Source organism: Genypterus blacodes, unplaced genomic scaffold, assembly GCF_046128005.1.
Source record: "Genypterus blacodes isolate CSIRO-AG114 ecotype Tasmania unplaced genomic scaffold, CSIRO-AGI_Gbla_v1 ptg000154l_1, whole genome shotgun sequence".
In the NCBI taxonomy this organism is placed as follows: Eukaryota; Metazoa; Chordata; class Actinopteri; order Ophidiiformes; family Ophidiidae; genus Genypterus; species Genypterus blacodes.
The window spans coordinates 1,122,143-1,141,971 of record NW_027466956.1 but is presented as its reverse complement, the minus strand read 5'-3'; the positions used below and the strand labels follow the sequence as shown (position 1 = coordinate 1,141,971).

At 43.5% G+C, this 19,829-nt stretch overlaps 1 protein-coding gene across 1 annotated transcript; it reads right to left on the bottom strand.

Annotated features, from left to right (window-relative positions):
* Positions 1-2,154: 2,154 nt before the first annotated feature.
* Positions 2,155-9,219, bottom strand: fbxo34 (F-box protein 34). The gene is made up of 2 exons (XM_076166069.1): positions 8,974-9,219; positions 2,155-5,708 (listed from the first exon to the last, which is right to left on the bottom strand). The coding sequence occupies exon 2, from the start codon at positions 5,699-5,701 to the stop codon at positions 3,587-3,589; it is 2,115 nt and encodes a 704-aa protein (XP_076022184.1). The 5' UTR covers positions 5,702-5,708; positions 8,974-9,219; the 3' UTR covers positions 2,155-3,586.
* Positions 9,220-19,829: the final 10,610 nt, after the last annotated feature.

The following is a 19,829-nucleotide window of genomic DNA, read 5'->3' as shown; positions in this document are numbered from 1 at the left end:
TTTCAGCATTTGTTTCTTATTTTTATTTAAATATATATAAAAAAATAAATCTTATGCCTCTCTCTATCTGTAACCATTAAAGTAAATTTTCAATGGAAACCTTTTTTTTGGCAGAACTATAAAACATCCAAAAATAGAATAATAATTTCCTTCAATGAAAATCCAACAATTCAACTTTTAAAAGTCCATGCCTTGGAGTAGCAAGAAAAAAGTGAATAAAGAAAGCATTAATTCAAGCCCAGTTTGCTTCACTTTGATTTACTAGCCAGATACCTGACATCTCTTCTTAGATGCTAGTTCATCCATGTTTGGGGTCAGGCTCTTAGCAGAGGAAATCCTCAGGATTGAGTGAAGGTGTTCATCAGTGAGACGACTCCTGTGTGATGTTTTGTTCATCTTCATCAAAGAGAATAGTTGTTCACATAGACATGTGCTGTTGAACATAGAGAGCCTTTGAGCAGCTTGGGGACGGCGTTGAGGCATTGTGTCGGGGATGAAACGAGGAAACTGCAATGCCAACAGAGTCATACTCTACATGACTTGTGTCACTACACTAGAGTTCAATCAGCTCCATTTGGAGGTTGGTTGGTGCGCTTACGGATGACTAAGCAGTCTAAACCTACATTGCTGGTCTTCTAAGTTGTCAAATTGATGTCTGTAGACTCGTCCAATTGCAGTGAGAAACAATCGCAGTCCGCGATGTCCTTCTGAGGCTGCTGTGTCAAATCCTCAGCCATGACTTCACAGCGCCGTGTAACTTTACTTCTTGATAGTTTTATCACCTCTCCATCTTCCTATTGCAACACTGCTGTCTTTATTAGGTCACTGATTAATTTTACATATGTTCCTTCCACTTGGTGTCACTCCGGAATAGTGATGGGCATTCCGGCTCTTTTTAGAGAGCCGGTTCTTTTGGCTCGGCTCAGTAAAAAGAGTTCTCTGATTTTTTGTGCTTTTGTGCAATTGTGCTGCAATTTGTCGGTGGCTCTGCTTTTTTCTATGGCACACTTGCCGGTGAAAATCAGTGACAGCCTCATACGTCTCTTTCTGTCTTCCTTCACCCCCCGCTTCTATCGCGTACTTGTCGGTGAAAATCATGGACAACCAGGAGCCGATTGCCGTCGTTCACTTCAAAGTTCGCGACCGACCCATCACTACTCCGGCTATCACGTTTCAACCAAGTGACTAACGTTGCTAATTTGCATCGGCTAACTGGTCAGCAAACACCACCGGAAGCTGTCACGAGCCTGAGCTATGGTAGCCCATAAGTGGCAAAAAGGTGCATGTAAGGGAAAAACGCGGGGGCCACACCAACACCAAACTTTGATGTCAAGAAGGGGGCCACAAAATGTCGTCTGGCGGCCCGCGAGTTTTGACACCCCTGACTTAAAGGCAGAATTGCAGAATTAACAGTCCAGTTGGAAGAAAAAAAGGCAGGCCAGCGTGCCTGCTAGTACTGTCAGTGCTTCTACAACTGTTGGGATTTAGAAGCTCCATCCAGGCTCTCAAAAAAACAAGCTCATGTTGCTGAATTGAAGTGCATTTTGATAAAAAGTGTGAGTGTTGCATACCAACATTTTGTAAATGCACAAAAGACGCTTATTCAGCTGGTTTGGGTGGAGAATCGGCAATGTGGATAAATGTTACTAATAATGTTAACCATGAGTAGCTCTCAGACACTTTTATTTTGTCAAAGTAGCTCCCAGAGACAAAAAGGTTGGAGAACCTTGATCTACAGACTTCTTCAATTATTTTCATCACTAAGATGTTGAATTGGAGCTACCACAATTTGCGGGATATTTGCCAGTATTTTATCAATGAGATGTGGAAAAAATACCGACAAATTGTGGTAGCTCAAGGTGACCGATTTCTTAGTTTGTGTAAACCTCATATTAGGTTGTGTATTGCACATATTGAAAGCAACATAATTATTCAATTCTGAGAAAATCAGAAACACAAAATCATGAATCATTTTCAAAATAAATCAAATTCACAAGCAACCTTAAGAAGGAAATGATACAAAGGTGATCCACCTTATATGTGCACTAATACATACATGCATATATTTTTTCAAACCACTAAAATCAATAAATATTTCAACCTGTGAGACGATGATATGAAAAAAGTTTTCTTTATTAAGAAAAAGAAAGAAGGAAAAATCACCCATTACAGCCAAACAGGAAACCAACAAACATTTAAAGATCAAGTTGGCCCGATTAAGGGTTTTGCATTTTTTTTTTTTAATGGATCTAAAACATAAATTAACAGAAACATGAAAAATGAGTAGTGCTGTAGCACTGGGCAATCTGATAGGATAAAAAGGGGACTGGTTACCTTTCCCAGTGAATGTGCCTGCTGTTGGCATGGTAGAATTTAGCCCTTCAAGATTAAGCAGTTAAAAAGGGAAAAGATTCAAAAACAAATAATGACAATAGGTGATCCTGATTATTGTTCAGTACTACTTCACAAAACAAAATGAACCTGTGACAAAAAATAAAAAATAAACTCCAGCTAAAGCAGAAACTTAGCTGATTTTTACTCTGATAAACTCAGTTATGTACAAATGTAAACACAAAAACAGGTGCACCAAATCCATCATCCAAGTTTTTCTAGAAACTAAGACAGGAGGAACCACCCTCTGATGCTCTACCCACTCACACAAGTAATGGTCAAAACTTGTTTTACTGTGTCTCGTTCCCTTCTTCAAATTTTAGTCTTCATCATCAGATGTACAGGACTTGAAAGTTGTGACTTCTAAACTCATTCTGTTGTCTATACAGCACCACCTAAAACCTTCTCTTCTATTAGGTGTTACATTTCTGGTCAGTTGAAGCAGCATCTAAATTAGTACATAATATTTATTAAACTGCAGGGAACCATAGCAACAATACTAATGGTTCACACTGCTATTGCCACATGCACAACTTCATGCAATGAGACAAATTAGTGCCCCCTTGTGGTCATCAGATAACATCCTCCATACATACTAACAGACTTCGGCAAAGGTGGGATAATGGATCCTCCCTGTAAGCCTAGAATTTATATATGAACAGCAATGTCTAAATTTTCATGCCACATTTTATTTTCCCAAATAAGATGTGCAGAGGTTTAGCTATAAAACCAGCTGAAGCTTCATATCAAATTTAAGGGAGGAAAGCTATCCTATCCATATGCTACTCAACTCCGAGCGAGACAGTAAGGGGACTGAGACAAGAGAGGACGCTAAACAGAGTGAGTTTTTGGGGTTGCACAGTTCTAAAACAAAACTATGACTTTAACACTTCCAAACAGTAAGGTTTGAGCAGTAATGGGCATCAGTCTTCAGGCTTGTGACTAATGCTCCTATGAACTTCAAGATTTTCATAAAATGGTGCTCAGATTTCAACAAAATCCAGCTCTTTCTTTTAGGTTGTTACCTTTATCCTACCACCGAAAGATTACATTTTGAAAGGTAGTCCCAGCTGACTGCTGATGGTTTTACAGTTCGTGGTTGAAAGATGTAAATCATTACAATAACACCAGGATAAACAAAGCTTCTTTTCAGAAAACCTTACATTCTAAGTAAAATCTAAACTCAGGCCAGCCATTAGTCGTCTTCATTGTCAGGGCTCTTCCTGCAGATTGGCATGTTGAAGCTATGGAATGCTGGCACCCAGCGGTTGTCGTGGAGGCCAACATTGCAGCCGGGTGCATTTCTTTGGGTGCCATGGCAACACATCCAGTAACCTGGGCCATATGGCAATGCCTGGCAGAAAGGTTTGTGGTGCCAGCGGCATAGCGAAACATCCCCATGGCCGTACCGCTTCTTGCACTGCTTACAGGGGTCGTCGCGGTAACGGGAGTCAGACACCCAGAGTGAGTCAGCAGGCCGCACATCATAGTTCTCAATAATGAACTTGAAGTAGTGACAGGTGCACTTGAGTGCAGCGAGGCTGTGTGTGGGCAGCAGCAGGAAGATCTTTAGCAGCAGATGATGTGGCAGCACCGACAGGTACAGCTGTGGCTCCAGCAGCTGCTGAAGCCTCTGACGCATCTGCAGGAAGTCCTGAGAGACAGACAGACTCCTGGCCAATGGTGTAATGGTAGAACTATGACTCCCATGTCTATACTGTTCCTCTTCACCGCAGCTGGGCTTCTCTGTTGGGCTTTCAGAGTTGCACGAGAAGGAAGCAGGATGAGGGAGTATCTGAGGGGAGACAGTAACTGGATAAGAGTTCAAACAAAGTTCAAAGTTCATTCTGGAGAGGGGAAGATGGGACTCAGGTTCTGTGAGAGTGTCTAGAAAGGAGGAGGCTGTGACCATGTGTGCATGTAGCAGGGCATGAGAATCTGCAGTAGTTTGAGACAAAAACAACAAACCTGCGAGAGGCTCGTCCCTCTCAGGCTGCTGTGGAGAGTCTGCGCTGGGTGGGGTCAGGGGGGCGGCTACAGTCTGGGTTAGTTCTGATTGTGATTGGCTGCTCTGTGCCTCCTTCACTTTATTCACCACATCACAAGCAGCATGAATTTTAGGGAAACAAAGGGATGTGGCTCGGGCAGGGGATGGGGGCATGGCCTCATTTGAGGCGCAGGAACGAGTCGGGAAACTGCTCTTCGAACTGCTCAATGTCAGAAGTTCTGACTGTGGTGATGATGATGATGGTGGTGGTGGCTGGGAGGAGACAGAATTTGATTCTGCCAGCAGCACACGTTCCACTGTCCTTCGCAGGCTGTTGTTCCTGGACAAATCTCCCTCAGCTCTCCTTTTCAAGTAGTCTGACTCCAACTTGGCTACTATTTCTGACACCCTGATGCTCTCTGGCTCCTGATCCTCTGACCCCTGCTTGACCTCTGGGGGAAGAGCTCTGCACAGCGTGATGGTTGTGGAACTCCTTTGCATGGACAAAAGAGGTTTGAAGTCAAGCTGCTGCTCACTTGCTCTCTGCTCAAGAAAGGTCACCATCTCTACCACGGAAACCTTCAGCTCCTCCTCCTCCTCCTCCATCTCCACTGCAGTCACTTCCCCTCCCCATGGTTTTCCACTACTACCACCTGGCTGGAGAGGCACATCCAAGCTGCAGCGGGTAGGTCTGCGGACTCTCATGTCTTGCTGGACATGTTGGTTGTGGTTGCTGCCAGACCTCCGGCGCCGCTTGGCGCCAGAGTTTTCCTTCCAGCCTCCTTTTGCCTTCATAGCTCTTGAAACTCCAGACATGGGGGTTTGGTTTGCATTTGTGGCAAACGCCATTCTTTCCTTGCCATTGGAGTTGACGGGGAGGGTACAACAGCCTGCTACAGCACCAACTGTGCAGCCATCTGAAGTGAAGATGGCGATCTTCTCCCGAACATGACCTGGCTTGATGACAGCCCAGATGTCAAGTGGGGCATCGCCTGCTGTCTGGTGCAGTGTCTCATTCTCGCAACTGAGTGACAGGGGGTGGAGTGGCAGGAAGGAGTTGGAGGACATCTTAATTGATGTCATCATACTGCTGCTCACTTTGCTGCTATTATTTGTGGCATTGCTGCAGTGAAGTGTGTTGGTTGAAATTTCACTAAGGGGGAGGCGGCCACCATTGATGATGTTCTGGTTAGGGTAGCGAGTCCTCAGCAGTGCCCCTTGCTGGTTCACACGGAAGCTGCTCCGTTGGGAGGAAGTCTTAATGCTGGCTGGATCCACATGCAACTCTGAACCCACCAATGGAGAATCTGATTTAAGATGCATGACAGACCTGAAATAGAGGGAGCGATACAGAGGAATCAGTATAAGTTGTTCAAGGACAGCTTTAATGCCAAAGCGGCAAATGCAAAGACGGCACCACAACAGGCGCGAAGCGAAGACAACTTCTGCAGTCTTCACCCTAACAAAACACCACTAGGCATAAACAGCAAAGTTGTCTTGTACACTTGAAGTAAAACAACAACTCTAATTCAATTAAATTGTCGTTGGTGACTTTTCCCCCAGTGTTTAGAACTGAAGAGACTCCAAATGAGTGGCAGAATGTCTTTACACAATGTCTCTGTGTGTGTGTGTGTGTGTGTGTGTGTGTGTGTGTGTGTGTGTGTGTGTGTGTGTGTCATGTGCATCAAATCTTATCTTGGCGTGGCCTGCAATGTTTTACAAAAGTGATCTCAGTGTAGGTTGTGTAATGTTAGTCATTCTTATATTCCTGATTACATCCTGCTGCTGGAGGTTTAATGTAAAAAGTCCCTTTTATATCAACACACCACTCCCAGAGCAGGTTATGTCAGAATAATTTTAACTTAAAACAAGTGAATGCAATAGTCCACAAGTAATCTTAGATAAGGCTTATTTACAATTTATTCAGACATTCCTAGTTTTATTTAACTTTTAATAACATTTTATTATTTATTATTATTTATTATTGGATGTGGATAGAATATCTAATAGTAATGATGCATAGTAAGATATTAGAATGCTTAAGTAGTCAGAGGAAGCAACACGTGATTCAAATGAGTTATCCCTGAGAAAACAATCTATTATATTACAAGTAGGGGTGGGGTGACGCGTCGACGTAAATCGACATCTTGACTATGTAAATACGTCGATTTGCATAACCGTGCGCCGACGCGTCATAATGATGTAAGATGGCTGTGCCAGGTTGAAGCATGCACGCAACCGGAGAACAAGCTGGGGCGAAAAAAAGTTGCCCACGGTCTAAAGTGAAAGCATCGTGGAGCGCATGGTCAAGGCTGCAGCACTTTGTGTCCCCGCCCACCAAGCATGATACACTAGGACAGGGGTGGCGAAAACTGGCCTGCGTCCCACACCCCCTCCGACCCCCGTCAGACCCACTGATTGCGGAGCAGACTGACCTGGGTCTCATGTATTTTTGTTGTTGAATGCAGATTGCGCTTGTTCACTTTTACTTGAACTGAATAAGCAATATGTTGGATTGTAAAACGGAGATTGTCCGTCAAAAGGTGGCTAGTTGTTGAATAATGCATTGCAAATCTTTGTTACATTTGTTTGTTTTCAAGAGAAGATGATTGAAGAAAATATTGAAATATTAATGAGATAATTTGATATTTATTTTGGGGGAAATCATTGTTATATTGTATAATAAATATAATCTATAGATTAATCGACTAATCGAGGAAATAATCTGTAGATTAATCGTTAGGTGCAGCCCTAATTACAAGGTTCTCCTTCTCTGTTCTTCTGTTCACTCCAACCTATACTTGGACAGGTTATGCTCCTACTATGAACAAGGTCACTTCTTATTTCATTTCATTTACCTATTATGGTGTCTCAAAATGCTCTCATTCAATAATTCTCTAAGGCCTATCTTTACATAATTCAGATTCTGCGGGAGCTTCTCTCCGGATATCTGGTATCTGCTACATTCATGGTTAGCTTGATCTCTTTCTCCACCCAAGTTGTTGCCACTTCTGTGTGGTACCTGTCTACGCGCCTGATTTTGATAGTGTTGAGTTCCCCAATCGATAACTTTGTACTTTACCTCACCAAAATACCAATTTGCTAATACTTAGTGGCGATTTCAACTGCGTACTGGACCCAATATTGGATCTTTCTCATCCCAGCATTTTAACCCTGTGAGCAATGGCCAAAGCTTTTTCTCCCAGGTACACAATTCACACTCTAGGATAGATTATTTTCTTAGAGACAACTCTCTCAAACCCTGTGTTGCTTCCTCAGACTATCTAGGCCAGGGGTGGGGAACCATTTTCTATCACGGGCCATTTTGATCTTGCTATCAGCCCTCAGGGCTACAATGCTTTGAAATTTGCGCTCGCGATCTGACAGGGATATTATAATCACAGTATAATTATTTATATGACATCATCAAGAGTGTCTTGTGGGCCAGTTCAAACAACCGGATCAAGCAACCCTTCCTATCAAAATAACCATTTTCGGCCATTTTGGCCCAAAAAAAGTAGGCAAGCGATGCAGAATGGCAGATTTGGAGTTTCACAAATTTATATTAAAGAACTGCCTTGCGATTCAGAAGGTGGTGGTGGTTGTTGTGATTGTGCCTCCATACATTTCTGAGCAATTACCAGCATTATTATTATTGATATATTTTGGTTCATATTTTTTATCTGCTACTGATTGATGGTTGTGACCTCAGAGGTCAGCTCCTCAACAACCTGCCTCCACTTGCATAGCTCTAGAATCCATCTTCTCCTTGCTCTATGTCAGGGGTGGCGAACCTGCCTCGCCAGCCGCATGCGGCTTTTGCCTGCTGACGTGCGGCTCGGCTCCAGCGTGAGTGCGCACAGATTTTGTCTCTTGGTGTACATCATTTTCATTTTCTAAAATAAACATCTGAAATGCATATGCTATATTTGGCAAAACAGACAAAAAGCTGTCCGATTGTAATATCAATTCATATACTATATCTTGTCATCACGCGATCTTGAGAAATATCTTTAAGTAACGTTATAAGAGCGCATGGCTCCTTTAAGACGAGAGACACAGGTATCGCTTCTCGGTGTGTGCGTGGACCCGCGAGAGAGATAGCCCCCCCTCTTTATAGATCAGAATATTTTCTTCGAAAATGAATTGCAGAAAAATAATAAAAGTGTTTCCTCTTCTGTATGAGTGTTGTTAATGTCAGTAGATCAATAATTAAATGCAATCAATTTACATTGTGTAGTTTGACTAATTGTATTGTGTCGAAATGTTTACTATAGCATTACTCACTACGTTCAACATATACAAACTGGACACCGTAGCCACTGCCTTTTATCAGTATTATACACCAACTACATACTTAACAAACAGGGTACATGCTGCCGACTTTCCAAAGCACGGTTGCACTGGATAACAAACTAGCCTCAGAAGCTAGCTGGTTCTCTGTCTCGCACAGAACATAAGAAAGTGGAACTTTGCATCGACATTTAGTGTAACGATAGTCCATTGTAATTATGAACGGGTTAGTTCGTGTGTATTTCAAATAATCCAGTCATGTTGTATTCAGATTGAGAGAAAAGGCCGAATCCCAAACTAACCTGGAACTATACGCAGGAAGTCTCGGCTGCTCTCAAAGCCTGTCCACTGGACGACAGCTGCTGGCACTGACGACAACGCATAAATACTTATCCTCACGTCCTGACCGACTGTCACTTATCGGTCGAAAAACGCAAGTTAATACGTTAAATGTTATGTATTCAGATGTAAACTGAATGCTGACATTTTCATCTTCATCGTCTTCATTTTGTTCTTCTTTGCCAAGTTGACATCTTGGCATCTACCAGAAGAGGTGCATTCGCCACCTACTGGACTGGAGTACACATTAGTGTTGCGAAATTATGAGGTGAGCTAGACTAAAGATGTGCTATATTCGGTATTCCAGCTGTGTCTATTTAAAAAAGTGAAAATAAGCCCCTCAAAAAAATTCTGTTTGTGGGTCATTCCAGAATTCGAGGACATTTTACGTCCCACCCATCACATTTTAAATAATCCACATACAAAATACTAAAACATGCAGTTTCTGAGTAAATTTACTTGTTCTGAGACCAAATCTAAAAGAACTAAGAGAAAAGAATGCTTGAAAATAGTTTTAAAAATACCAAATAAGTCTGGAGTACCCCCTAAAAGGCAATTTTTCTCTTGTCCCACCCCCCTAATGACCAAATTGAATCTCAAATAAAACAGTTAAAATGAAATTTACATTTCATTTTTTTGGTATTATTTGTTTCATTGCTGTCTCTTGTAACTGTGGGAACATTTGTTTTAATACACATAATATTTCAAATAATAATAATTATTCATGGAACGTGTGTCCCACAACATGCACGCAACTCTGTTACCATAACCTTTTTAGCATGGTAGAAGAAGAAGAAAGCAGTGAATCACATGATACGCTGGACTTGACATCATCAAACAGTTTTCCAAAAGAATGGGTAGAGCAAAGGTATGTCCTCTCTTCTATTTTTCATATTTTTATAACATAGTTAGACTTTATTGAATGTCTCACTCTACCTCATGCAACCCTGTTAAGCATTTGATCAGAATAAGACAATAATTTTTTTTTTCTTTACTTATTTACATAAGTAAGTTTGTCCTCTTGGTCAGCAGTAACAGCTAGCTAAACAGATAGCTTCTACTCCTGAGAGAAAGCTAACATTAGTACGGATTTGCAACCCTGTTACCTGCAACCCTGTTGCTGTGATTAGAGTAACAGGGTTGCACTACATTAACAGGGTTGCACCTCCTCCAGTTTACTCAGACTTAAGAAACTATTATTTGTAATTCAATTCAACAATTTACATTATCTGAGATATAATTTAGTTACTCTACATATTGTTAACACATTTCTGAATTTTACATACTGAATAATTTTCCTTTTATTTCCTAATGGTAGTCCAAATGGATTATTGTTGCAGTAACTATGTTAGGAGCTGTCTTGTTGCATGTGCTTCCTGTTTTATTTTGAAACCCTGTCGTGTCCATGTCCCTGTTGTCTTTACTTCCTGCCCATTTTATGCACATTTCATTATTGCACTAGTTGGGTGATTTCTGATTTCTGGTTTTTGTTTCATGCTGTACTGTAACTGTTGCACAGTAATTTCCCTCGGGATAATAAACTTTTATCTTATCTTATCTCTTATCTTATGTGTTTCCCATCTTCGTGATTACCTGTCTTCCCTAATGTGTTTCACCTGTGTCTCTTTGTCTCCTCCCCTGTCTGGTGTCTATATGAACCCCTGTGTGATTTGTGTTCCTTGTCGGGTCGTTGTTAATGTTATGTCGTTTGTTCAGTTAGCTGATGTTGCGTCAGCGTCCGTCTGCTAGGCTAGGCGTGCTTTTGTTTTTCCTGTTGTCCCCCCTGGCATTGTCTCTCGTGATTCCGACTTTCCTGGGATATTTGTGCCTCGTCTAAATAAATAATTGCCGGTGAATCTGCATCTTGGGTCCTCTATTCTGGCAAACCGTAGCAAACTACCTCGATGGGATGATTAACTTTACATAAATAAAACTGTATTCAAACAATGAGTTACAATTCATAATAGGGGACACTAAATTAAATTAGATAAATAGTTTTTCATACAGTGTGGCCCACCATTGAGTGCTGTTGAAAAGCAGAGATGCCACCGAGCCAAGCGTGATGCTGATGTACAAAGGAGACAACAGTACTTACTCAAAGAAAGAGAGAAATGGAAAAAAGATGTAGAAACAGGAAAGAAGTTGCTTCAAAAAGACCGCAGTGGGAGAGGACAGCAAGCCCAACAAAAAAGGTGTAGAGAGGCTCATAAGAGGAGTAAAGCCAGGAGAAAGTTACCTGAAGGGTTAATAACCCCTCCAATCACCCCTGAACCTCCAGTCTCACCAGAAATCCCGATTAGGGCAGAATATCCAGAATCTACCTCCAGCTCTCAACCTGGGACTTCAAGGTAAGCATACAATAAGGTTATTGAGTAATGTAAGTTAGTGTAAGCACAAAATGGTAAAGGCTGCTAATGCATATTTTGCTGCAGGTGAAATTGTTATGGAACAAAATTAATGCTTATATGTTTCTTTTAGGAAAAGTTATGCTGGGAGAAGAAGAACATGGGCTGCCCAAAAAAGATCAAAAAGGAAGCAAGAGGAACTAGAAGAAAAGTTGAGAAGAGCAGAACAGAAAAAGAAAAATACAGGAAACGGCTTCGACGATTGAAAATGGCTCGTCCATCTCCAAGAGCCAAAGTCACCAAAATACTCAGAGAATCTTCGCACACATCCCTAAGAAGAACCCTGTTGTTCCATACAGCAGTAGCTGAGGAAGTGCGTACAAAGTACAAAAAATCAAAGAGAGAGAGAGTCACAGACAACTCATTGCAGCAGTAATCACCAGCAAAATCCTGAAGAAGTGCAGGCTGCAGAAATTGGCACAGGAGGTACTTGGATTTTCAAGGGGAAGATGGAAGAACTTGGGAAATGAAAATGTCTTCAACTGCTTGCTTGTGGTTGTCCATCGAGTCCGATGATGACGTCCACTTCTGACTATCGGTGAGTTTTTTGATGGCTGAAAAGTCGAATCCTCGATCCGCAGGTTTTATTGCAGGTTGGGCATGTGAACGTGCTGTTGGTGTTGCTGGCAGTCACAGCTGTGTTCCTCCTGAGCCTTTTCTGCTGCCTCCTGGCTGTCCTGTCCTCCTCCAGTGATTGGGTCCCATCAAGACACATTTCTTTAGTGCAGATTTCAGTTTGTCTTTGAACCTCTTTTTCTGTCCTCCCGCAGAGCGCTGGCCGTGGTGTAGCTATATAGCCGTATAGGACTCTGCGAGGCAGACGATTGTGGGGCATTCTAATGACATGCCCCAGCCAACGCAGTTGGTGTTGAGTAATTGTGGCCTCAATACTCCGGCAGCCTGTTCTACTCAAGATTTCAGTGTGAGGCACACGGTCACGCCAAGTGATCCCCAGGATGCGCTGAAGACAGCGGATGTGGAACTGCTCCAGGGACTTGACATGACAGCTGTAGGTGACCCAGGCTTCACAGCTGTAGAGCAGGGTGGTGATGCAGACGGCCCGATTCACAGCACTTTTTGTTTGGAGATGAAGGTTCTTGTTCTGAAAGACCCGGTGCCTGAGTCTCCCAAAAGCAGCTGATGCTTGTTTGATCCGGTTTTGTACTTCATTGTCGATGGTGTTGTCTTCTGAGAGGATACTCCCCAGGTATTTGAAAGATGGTCAGCTTTTTGTCGTCGACAGTGAAGACAGGTGGTGTGGGTGGAATGTTGGCACTACACTGGCAGACTACCTCTGTTTTGGCAGTGTTGATGGTCAGCCCCATCCTGCTGTATGCCCTCACTGCTGCATCCAGGACAAACTGGAGGTCTTGTGGAGAGTGAGATACAAGAGCGCAGTCATCTGCATACTGCAGCTCAAGTATTCTTAATTTGTTCAGTTTGGTGGTTGCCTGCAACCTCCTGATGTGGAAGAGGTTGCCATCCAGCCTGTAGACAATTTCCACCCCACTGTTGTCTTCAATCTCCTTGTGGAGAAGCTGGGTGACACATAGGAGGAAGATATTAAAAAGTGCAGGTGCTAGTACACACCCTTGCCTTACTCCTGTGCGCACAGAGAAAGGGCTAGACTCTTGACCTCCTACTCTCACCCTAGCAGTCATTCCATCATGGAACAAGATGTTGACGAACTTCCTGGGGCAGCCAATCCGGAGGAGGACGCCCCACAAGAGATCTCTCTGTACAGAGGCTTTGGAGAGGTCAACAAAAGCCATAAACAGGTCTTTATGTTGCTCCCTGCACTTTTCCTGTAGTTGCCGGGCTGTAAAGACCATGTCGACCGTACTCCTGCTCTTTCTAAACCCGCACTGTGACTCAGGTAGCAATGACACTGTGATGTTACTGATCAGCCTCTGAAGCATCACCTTGGCCAGGACCTTGCCTGCCACAGCAAGAAATGCAATGCCTCTATGGTTTCCACAGATGGCTCTGTCACCTTTGTTTTTATATATGGTGACAATGCTGGCATCTTTCCATTGCTGGGGGATGCTTTCATCAGCCCAAACTTTGGTGATGTAATGGTGTACCAATCTTGTGCAGAGGAAACCTCCCTGTTTCAGTAGTTCTGCTGGGATATTGTCAGAACCAGGTGACTTGTTGTTCTTCAAGGAGCGGATGGCTGTCAGGACCTCCAGGAAGGTTGGATGTTGGCTGAGGTTGTCAATGGGTGGAAATTCAGGCAATTCACGCATGATGGTGTAGTCTACATCAGCGTCCTGATTTAGTAAGGTGTTGAAATGTTCAGCCCACCTCTCCAGGATGCTGGACTGATCTTTCAGGACTTTGAGCCCATCCAATGTTTTCAGGGGAGTGATGCTGTGACTTGTTGGGCCGTAAATAGATTTGACTGCATTGTAAAAATTGTGCATATCATTTCATCAGCGAATGCCCTTTTCATTGGCCTTCTCCATCCACCATGTGTTCCGCATGTTTCGCAGAGTTCTCTGCACTTCCCTTCTGGCTTTCTGCCACCGCTGTCTGGCGGTGCTGGATGAGGGGTTTGTTAGGGTTTCTTGATGTGCTTTGTGCATGTGGTTTAGCAGGTTTTGGATGGAGTCTGAGTTGTTATCAAACCAGTCTTGATGGTTCTTTTTCTTAAAGCCAATTGTTTGGGCTGCTGCTTTATGAAGGGCTTCTGCAATAAAGGTCCTTTGTTGTTCTGTGGCAGTCTCATCACTCAGGAGGAGTTCCAGTCCACCTGGATTCTCGGCCAGGGAACAACGAAACTCACTCCTAGCAGTAGTGTCTGCCAGGCGGGCACAGTCTAGACGCCTCCTATTGGTTCCACTTTTTCGCATTTGGGGACGCACTTGCATGCGGACCTTGGTCATGATCATCTGTCCAGCATTCTGCACCTCTCATGGCCCGGGTTATGAGTACGTCACTGATGTTGCAGCGTCTCACGATGGCATAATCAATCAGGTGCCAATGTTTGGAGCGTGGGTGCATCCATGATGTTTTATATTTGGACTTTTGCTGGAAAATGGGGTTGGTTATGTTCAGGTTGTGCTCTGAGCAGAGGTTAAGCCGCCTCATGCCATTTGAGTTAGCCTGACCAATCCCATGGTTGCCAAGTACTCCTTTCCATATCCCACTGTTTTGCCCAACACGAGCATTGAAGTCCCCAAGAAGGAGTATCTTGTCGTTCTTGGGGATCCGGCAGAGAGCCTCATCTAATGCTTGGTAGAAGGAGTCTTTCGACTCACTGTCAGATGGTAAAGTTGGAGCGTATACACTAAGGAGTGTGGCATAGCGGTCCTTCACCAGAGGGATACGGAGGGTCATTAGTCTTTCACTGATGCCCACAGGTGTTTCAGTGAGCCTTGACAGTAGTGTGTTCTTAATGGCCAGTCCAACACCATGCAAATGATGATGTTGTCCACCTGCGGGATAGCCATTCCAGTAGAAGGTGTAGCCCATGCCCTCCTCTGTTAGCGACCCTTCATCAAGGAGCCTGGTTTCGCTCAAAGCAGCAATATCGATGTTATACTTGCTCAGCTCGGCCGCAACCAGGGCTGTCCTTCTATGGGGTCTTTCAGACCGGCCATAGGAGTCCAGGAGGGTTCTTATGTTCCATATTGCCAGTTTAAGGTTGTAGGACTTGTTTTTACTGTTTTTAATTTTTCTGTTTCGACCGCAGAGGTGGAATGGCCCGACAGGAGCGGTAGCCTGTCCAGGCTTAAGTTGAGTGGGCATTTTTTAGGCCACCTTTTCTAGGCCTTTCCTCACTTGAGGTGAGCAGTGTGGTCCCTAAATAGGGGCTGCTCAGTCACACAGGGGTCTGCCGAGAGCAGCTGCCACTGACGTGCAGGGTTCTGACTAGGAGCTTCCAGACTATTCAATCCTGTTCCCGTCGCCACTGCCCCATCGCCGCCAGACTTCAACCAGATGTAGGTCCAGGAAAAAAAGTTCACCGTGGTCAGAGGTGGATACCTGCGCCAAGGACATTTTTAAAGTGCCGTAGGGGTGCGCTATCCCCAGAAGCACTATCTTCACCATGTTGAGGTACGTCTGGTGGCATGGGTAAGCCCAGGACAACCAGCTCCCCAACCTGGCTGCAGGAGGCTGCCGGGACCAAGCTGTGTTTTGTTACGTCATTCTTTGTACGTGACGATGTGAGCAGGATCACTACTGGAAAAAAGCAAACGGTCACAAAAGGAAAAAAGAAAATGCAGAAAAGACTACTTCTGGATTCAGTGAAGAACCTCCATTTGAGGTTCCTCGCTGAGCAGATCAACATCCAGCTGTCATACTCGCTGTTTTGCACACTTCGTCCCTATTGGGTTGTGCACCCAACGCTGGCAGATCTTGAAACATGTATGTGCAAACAACATGAAAATCTTGGCTTTATTGCTAAAAAGCTTCATCGGATGCACATCATTGACACATTCAATTTGGAGAGCCTGACAGAAGCCATCACGTGTGACATCACAAGCAAGCAATGTATGTATGGAGAATGTGACAAGTGCAGCAATAAGAGCTATCCACTCACAGGCCATTACAAAGCTACTGATCGTGTCTCCTACCTTCAGTGGGCAACTGTTGACAAAAAGCACAAAGATGACTCTGGAGCAACCTCAAAGGTCACCTTGAAAAAAGAATATGAATCCTCACAAGAAGAGCTGGTGGAAACATTTGCCACTTTGCTCCAGAAGTTTAGGCGTCATCTCTACAACATCAGGCAGCAGTATGCTTTCTCACGGGCCCTGAAGCAGAACCTCCCTGCCAACCAATGTGTAGTCCATGTTGATTTCTCAGAAAACTTTTCTTGCAAATACAGTGTAGAAGTGCAGTCTGTTCATTTTGGTGCATCCCACCAACAGGCCACTTTACACACTGGTATTTATCACGTGGGGGGAGAATCGGCTCCTATCTCCTTCTGCACCATATCGGCCTCAAGATTGAAGGGACCGCCTGCAATATGGAAACACATGGAGCCCATTCTGAAGGAAATCAGAGAAAAATTCCCAGATGTGACAACTGTGCATTTTTTTAGCGATGGGCCCTGCACACAATACAAACAGCTTTGAAGCCAGTCATGGCAAAGGAGCCCCAGATGGCATAGGTGGCACACTGAAGAGGAGGGCTGACAGGCTTGTCTGCCAAGGAGTTGATATTCCCACGGCAATGTCCCTTTACCAAGCTCTGAATGATGGTCAATCAAGGAATGAGACCCACTGCCAGGTGAAATGTATGCACAGAGTGGGGGGAAACCGCTTTTTCTGGCCACTGAGGGAGGATGTCCATTGGTATCCCTTTGAGGATATGCTGACCATCATTCCACCGCCACAAAATGTTACCTCACGCCACCTGACCATCGCAGAAGACCAATGGAACACTCTGGTCAGCCATGAAGAGTAAAGTGGAATATTAGAAGACGGATGTTCTAAAGCAGATGACAAGTTTTCAGCTAAGTGTTAGAGTGAAATGTTTTTAACTCAGTGTTAGAGTGAATATGTTGATAGGCTAGGGCAGCCAGCCATCAAAGGTTTAAAAGCAATGTTCTGAACCAAAAGGTAAGTTTCAGCAAAGTTTCTTTAATTATTATCATTTCTTCTATTTTTTGGGTGTTATTTGAGGAAAAGTGCGACAGAAGGTATTAAAAGTTATTCAAAGAACACTTTGGTGTCTTGGGCATTTATTTGTCACTTTTATATGATGATCTATAATCAAAAATAATGTAGCTAGTCATCAATCTTACTTTATGCAACCCTGTTACCCTAATTTCAACCCTGTTACCATATCATTTTAATTGAAAATAATCCTAAATTACTTTCTCAGCTCAAAAGGGTTAAACCCATTTTCCTTTAAAGTGTTTATGCAATCATATGCAAAATGTGTTAGAGTAAATATTGTACAATAAATACTGAAATTGGTAAAGTGAAACATGCCATTATTGAAAAGTTGGGTGAGACAGATTTAGAAAGTTGTTAAAATTAATTTAAATCAAGTCATATGTGAAATCAAATGGTTATTCAGAGAGAATGTTACTTTATTTACTTAATGGAAAAGGAATTATATTTCAGAAATCAATGTACTTTTTTCAGGTTGCTCAGTGTTGGTAACAGGCTTGCACCAAGTATTGTAAACACCAAATAAATCATGTAATAAAAATTGTACCATTGATCTGTAAGCTGAGCTAATCAAGCCTTTGATAGTTTATTACCTATTATTGATGAATATGTAGCAGAAAATCAGAAAAGTGAAGGTTTATTTTTTAAGAATTTTGAAGCCCAAATGTCCTCCAATTCTGGAATGACCCTTGTACATGTATCACTTTTTCTTGTACCACGCCAGGACATCGGATCTTCTTGTAGTGTAGCTGCGATGTGACATGTTCAAACGCTTTCACCAGACACATGTCATGAAAACACGCCGTTCCACCACGTTTCCTCTCGGCAAAATCAAGGTGGTTATGCTGATATACGTTTTGAGCAAGAGTGGAGTGCTTCACAAATGCGCAACGGCAGCATGGCCCTGTGACTCACCGTCAGAGTGCAACAGTCTCTCGTTGACGCACCACGACACGGCACGGGGTCAAGGAGACGTGTGTGCCGGTAAAGGAGGCTGCAGCTGAAGTGTGTGTCCCACACAGAAACTGAGAGTCCAGTCGGAATCCATGACGTTTTGGACAATGCGAGTCCTGGAGTGCTGACAGCACTCATACCCTTCCGTCCACCATTACTAACTTTGAAAAATAAAAACAGACTGGGACAGAGGTGTGGCAAAATTGCAGGAGTAGAGAATGACCTCTCACTCCTGCACAGAGCCACACAAAAGCTCATGCTATACTTTGCGACAAAACCCCCCTGTCCACTGAATTCAGGCTGCTGCCATCTGGTCACTGATGTGTTCTGCAAAGGTGCAAAACGACGAGAGGCTAATTTGTCCCCGTAGTGCAGAGGTGGGGAACCTCTGGCCGTTTGATCCGGCCCGCGAGACAATAGATAAACATAAGCAAAAAATAAACTTCAATATTTAAGACTTAAATAATTCGACTAAAATCCCAGAGAGCAATTCATTCAACTTGGGATAAAACCGGCGGATGTCTGTCTTTCCTGGCCAAGGTCAGAGTCATTGAACACAACAGAGCTGTCATCGCGTGTCGGATGTTGATATGGAACAACTGTTGAAAAATATATAAAGTATGAAATGGAGGAGCTGAGGGTCAACATAGTTCACAGTGAGCCAAAGTGCTGGCTCCTACAAGTCAGGTGATACCGACGAAACTCTCCCTGTAGGGAAATCTGTTACCTGCAGTACATTTATGTTGCCCATTCTAAAAGCTAGAGGGCTAAGATTTCGTGATTACACAGATGTGCAGGGGCCCGCACCTGGCAATAAAAGTCCAAGAGGTTCTGCAGCTGTAGATAACCTGTAGATAACCTGAAAATGACCAGAAGATGACCATCTAAAAACAGTCAGGACATGACATTCCTGTGCACCCCCGCCAACATATAGCTTATACAACTACGGGTTGTAGTAACGTCGCTATGGCAACCACCGGCCCACCAATCCGCAGCTTTCTGACCACAGCGTCATCTTGAGTTTAGTAACGCCCCGAGTTCACAGCATTTAGGCAAATGTCTGGAGATAATTCGTGTAGTGATGGGCATTCCGACTCTTTTAAGAGAGCCAGTTCTTTTGGCTCTTCTCACTAAAAAGAGCTGGTTCTTTTGGCTTCCAAGTGGCTCCCAAGTGGCTCCTCAGATTTTTTGTTGCTTAAATCAATAAATTACCAAATTATGTGTAAAATAAATTACTAAACATACATTATATCAAATGTTTATTATTTATATGGCTTTATTAATTTACTCAACATGGAACAGAGTTCAAAAATACAAATAATACCAAAAAAACAACAACGCAATTTGAAAAAAAGGTCCAATCTCTGTGTATATTATTTGTAAATTTGCAACTATGTACAGTGAAACAACACACCACAACATCAACAAAACCTCACTCAATAAAATCTGAATTAAATTAAATGGGTAGACTGAACACTTGGTCTCCCACCAGCTCAGTGGGTCTGCACTTTGCACAGTCTACACTCTGACATTGAACTATCAATCACATTAAAATGTGTCCAAACTTTACTATGTTTCCTGTCACTCATTTTCCTCACCTTTCCAACTTGTAGAGTCTTGCAAAGTTATCTCTCTCTCTCTCTCTCTCTTGTCTTGCTCCCTCCCGTTACTGAACTGCTGCTCACTGCGTGGTGTGTGACACCTCTCCCCTTCCCCTCCTGCCCCTCCTGCCCCTGAGAGGCAGAGGGGGGGGGGGGGGGGGGGGGCTGAGTCCCGTCGTTCACTTCAAAGAGCCGAGTCTTAGAGCCGGCTCGTTCGTGAACGACCCAT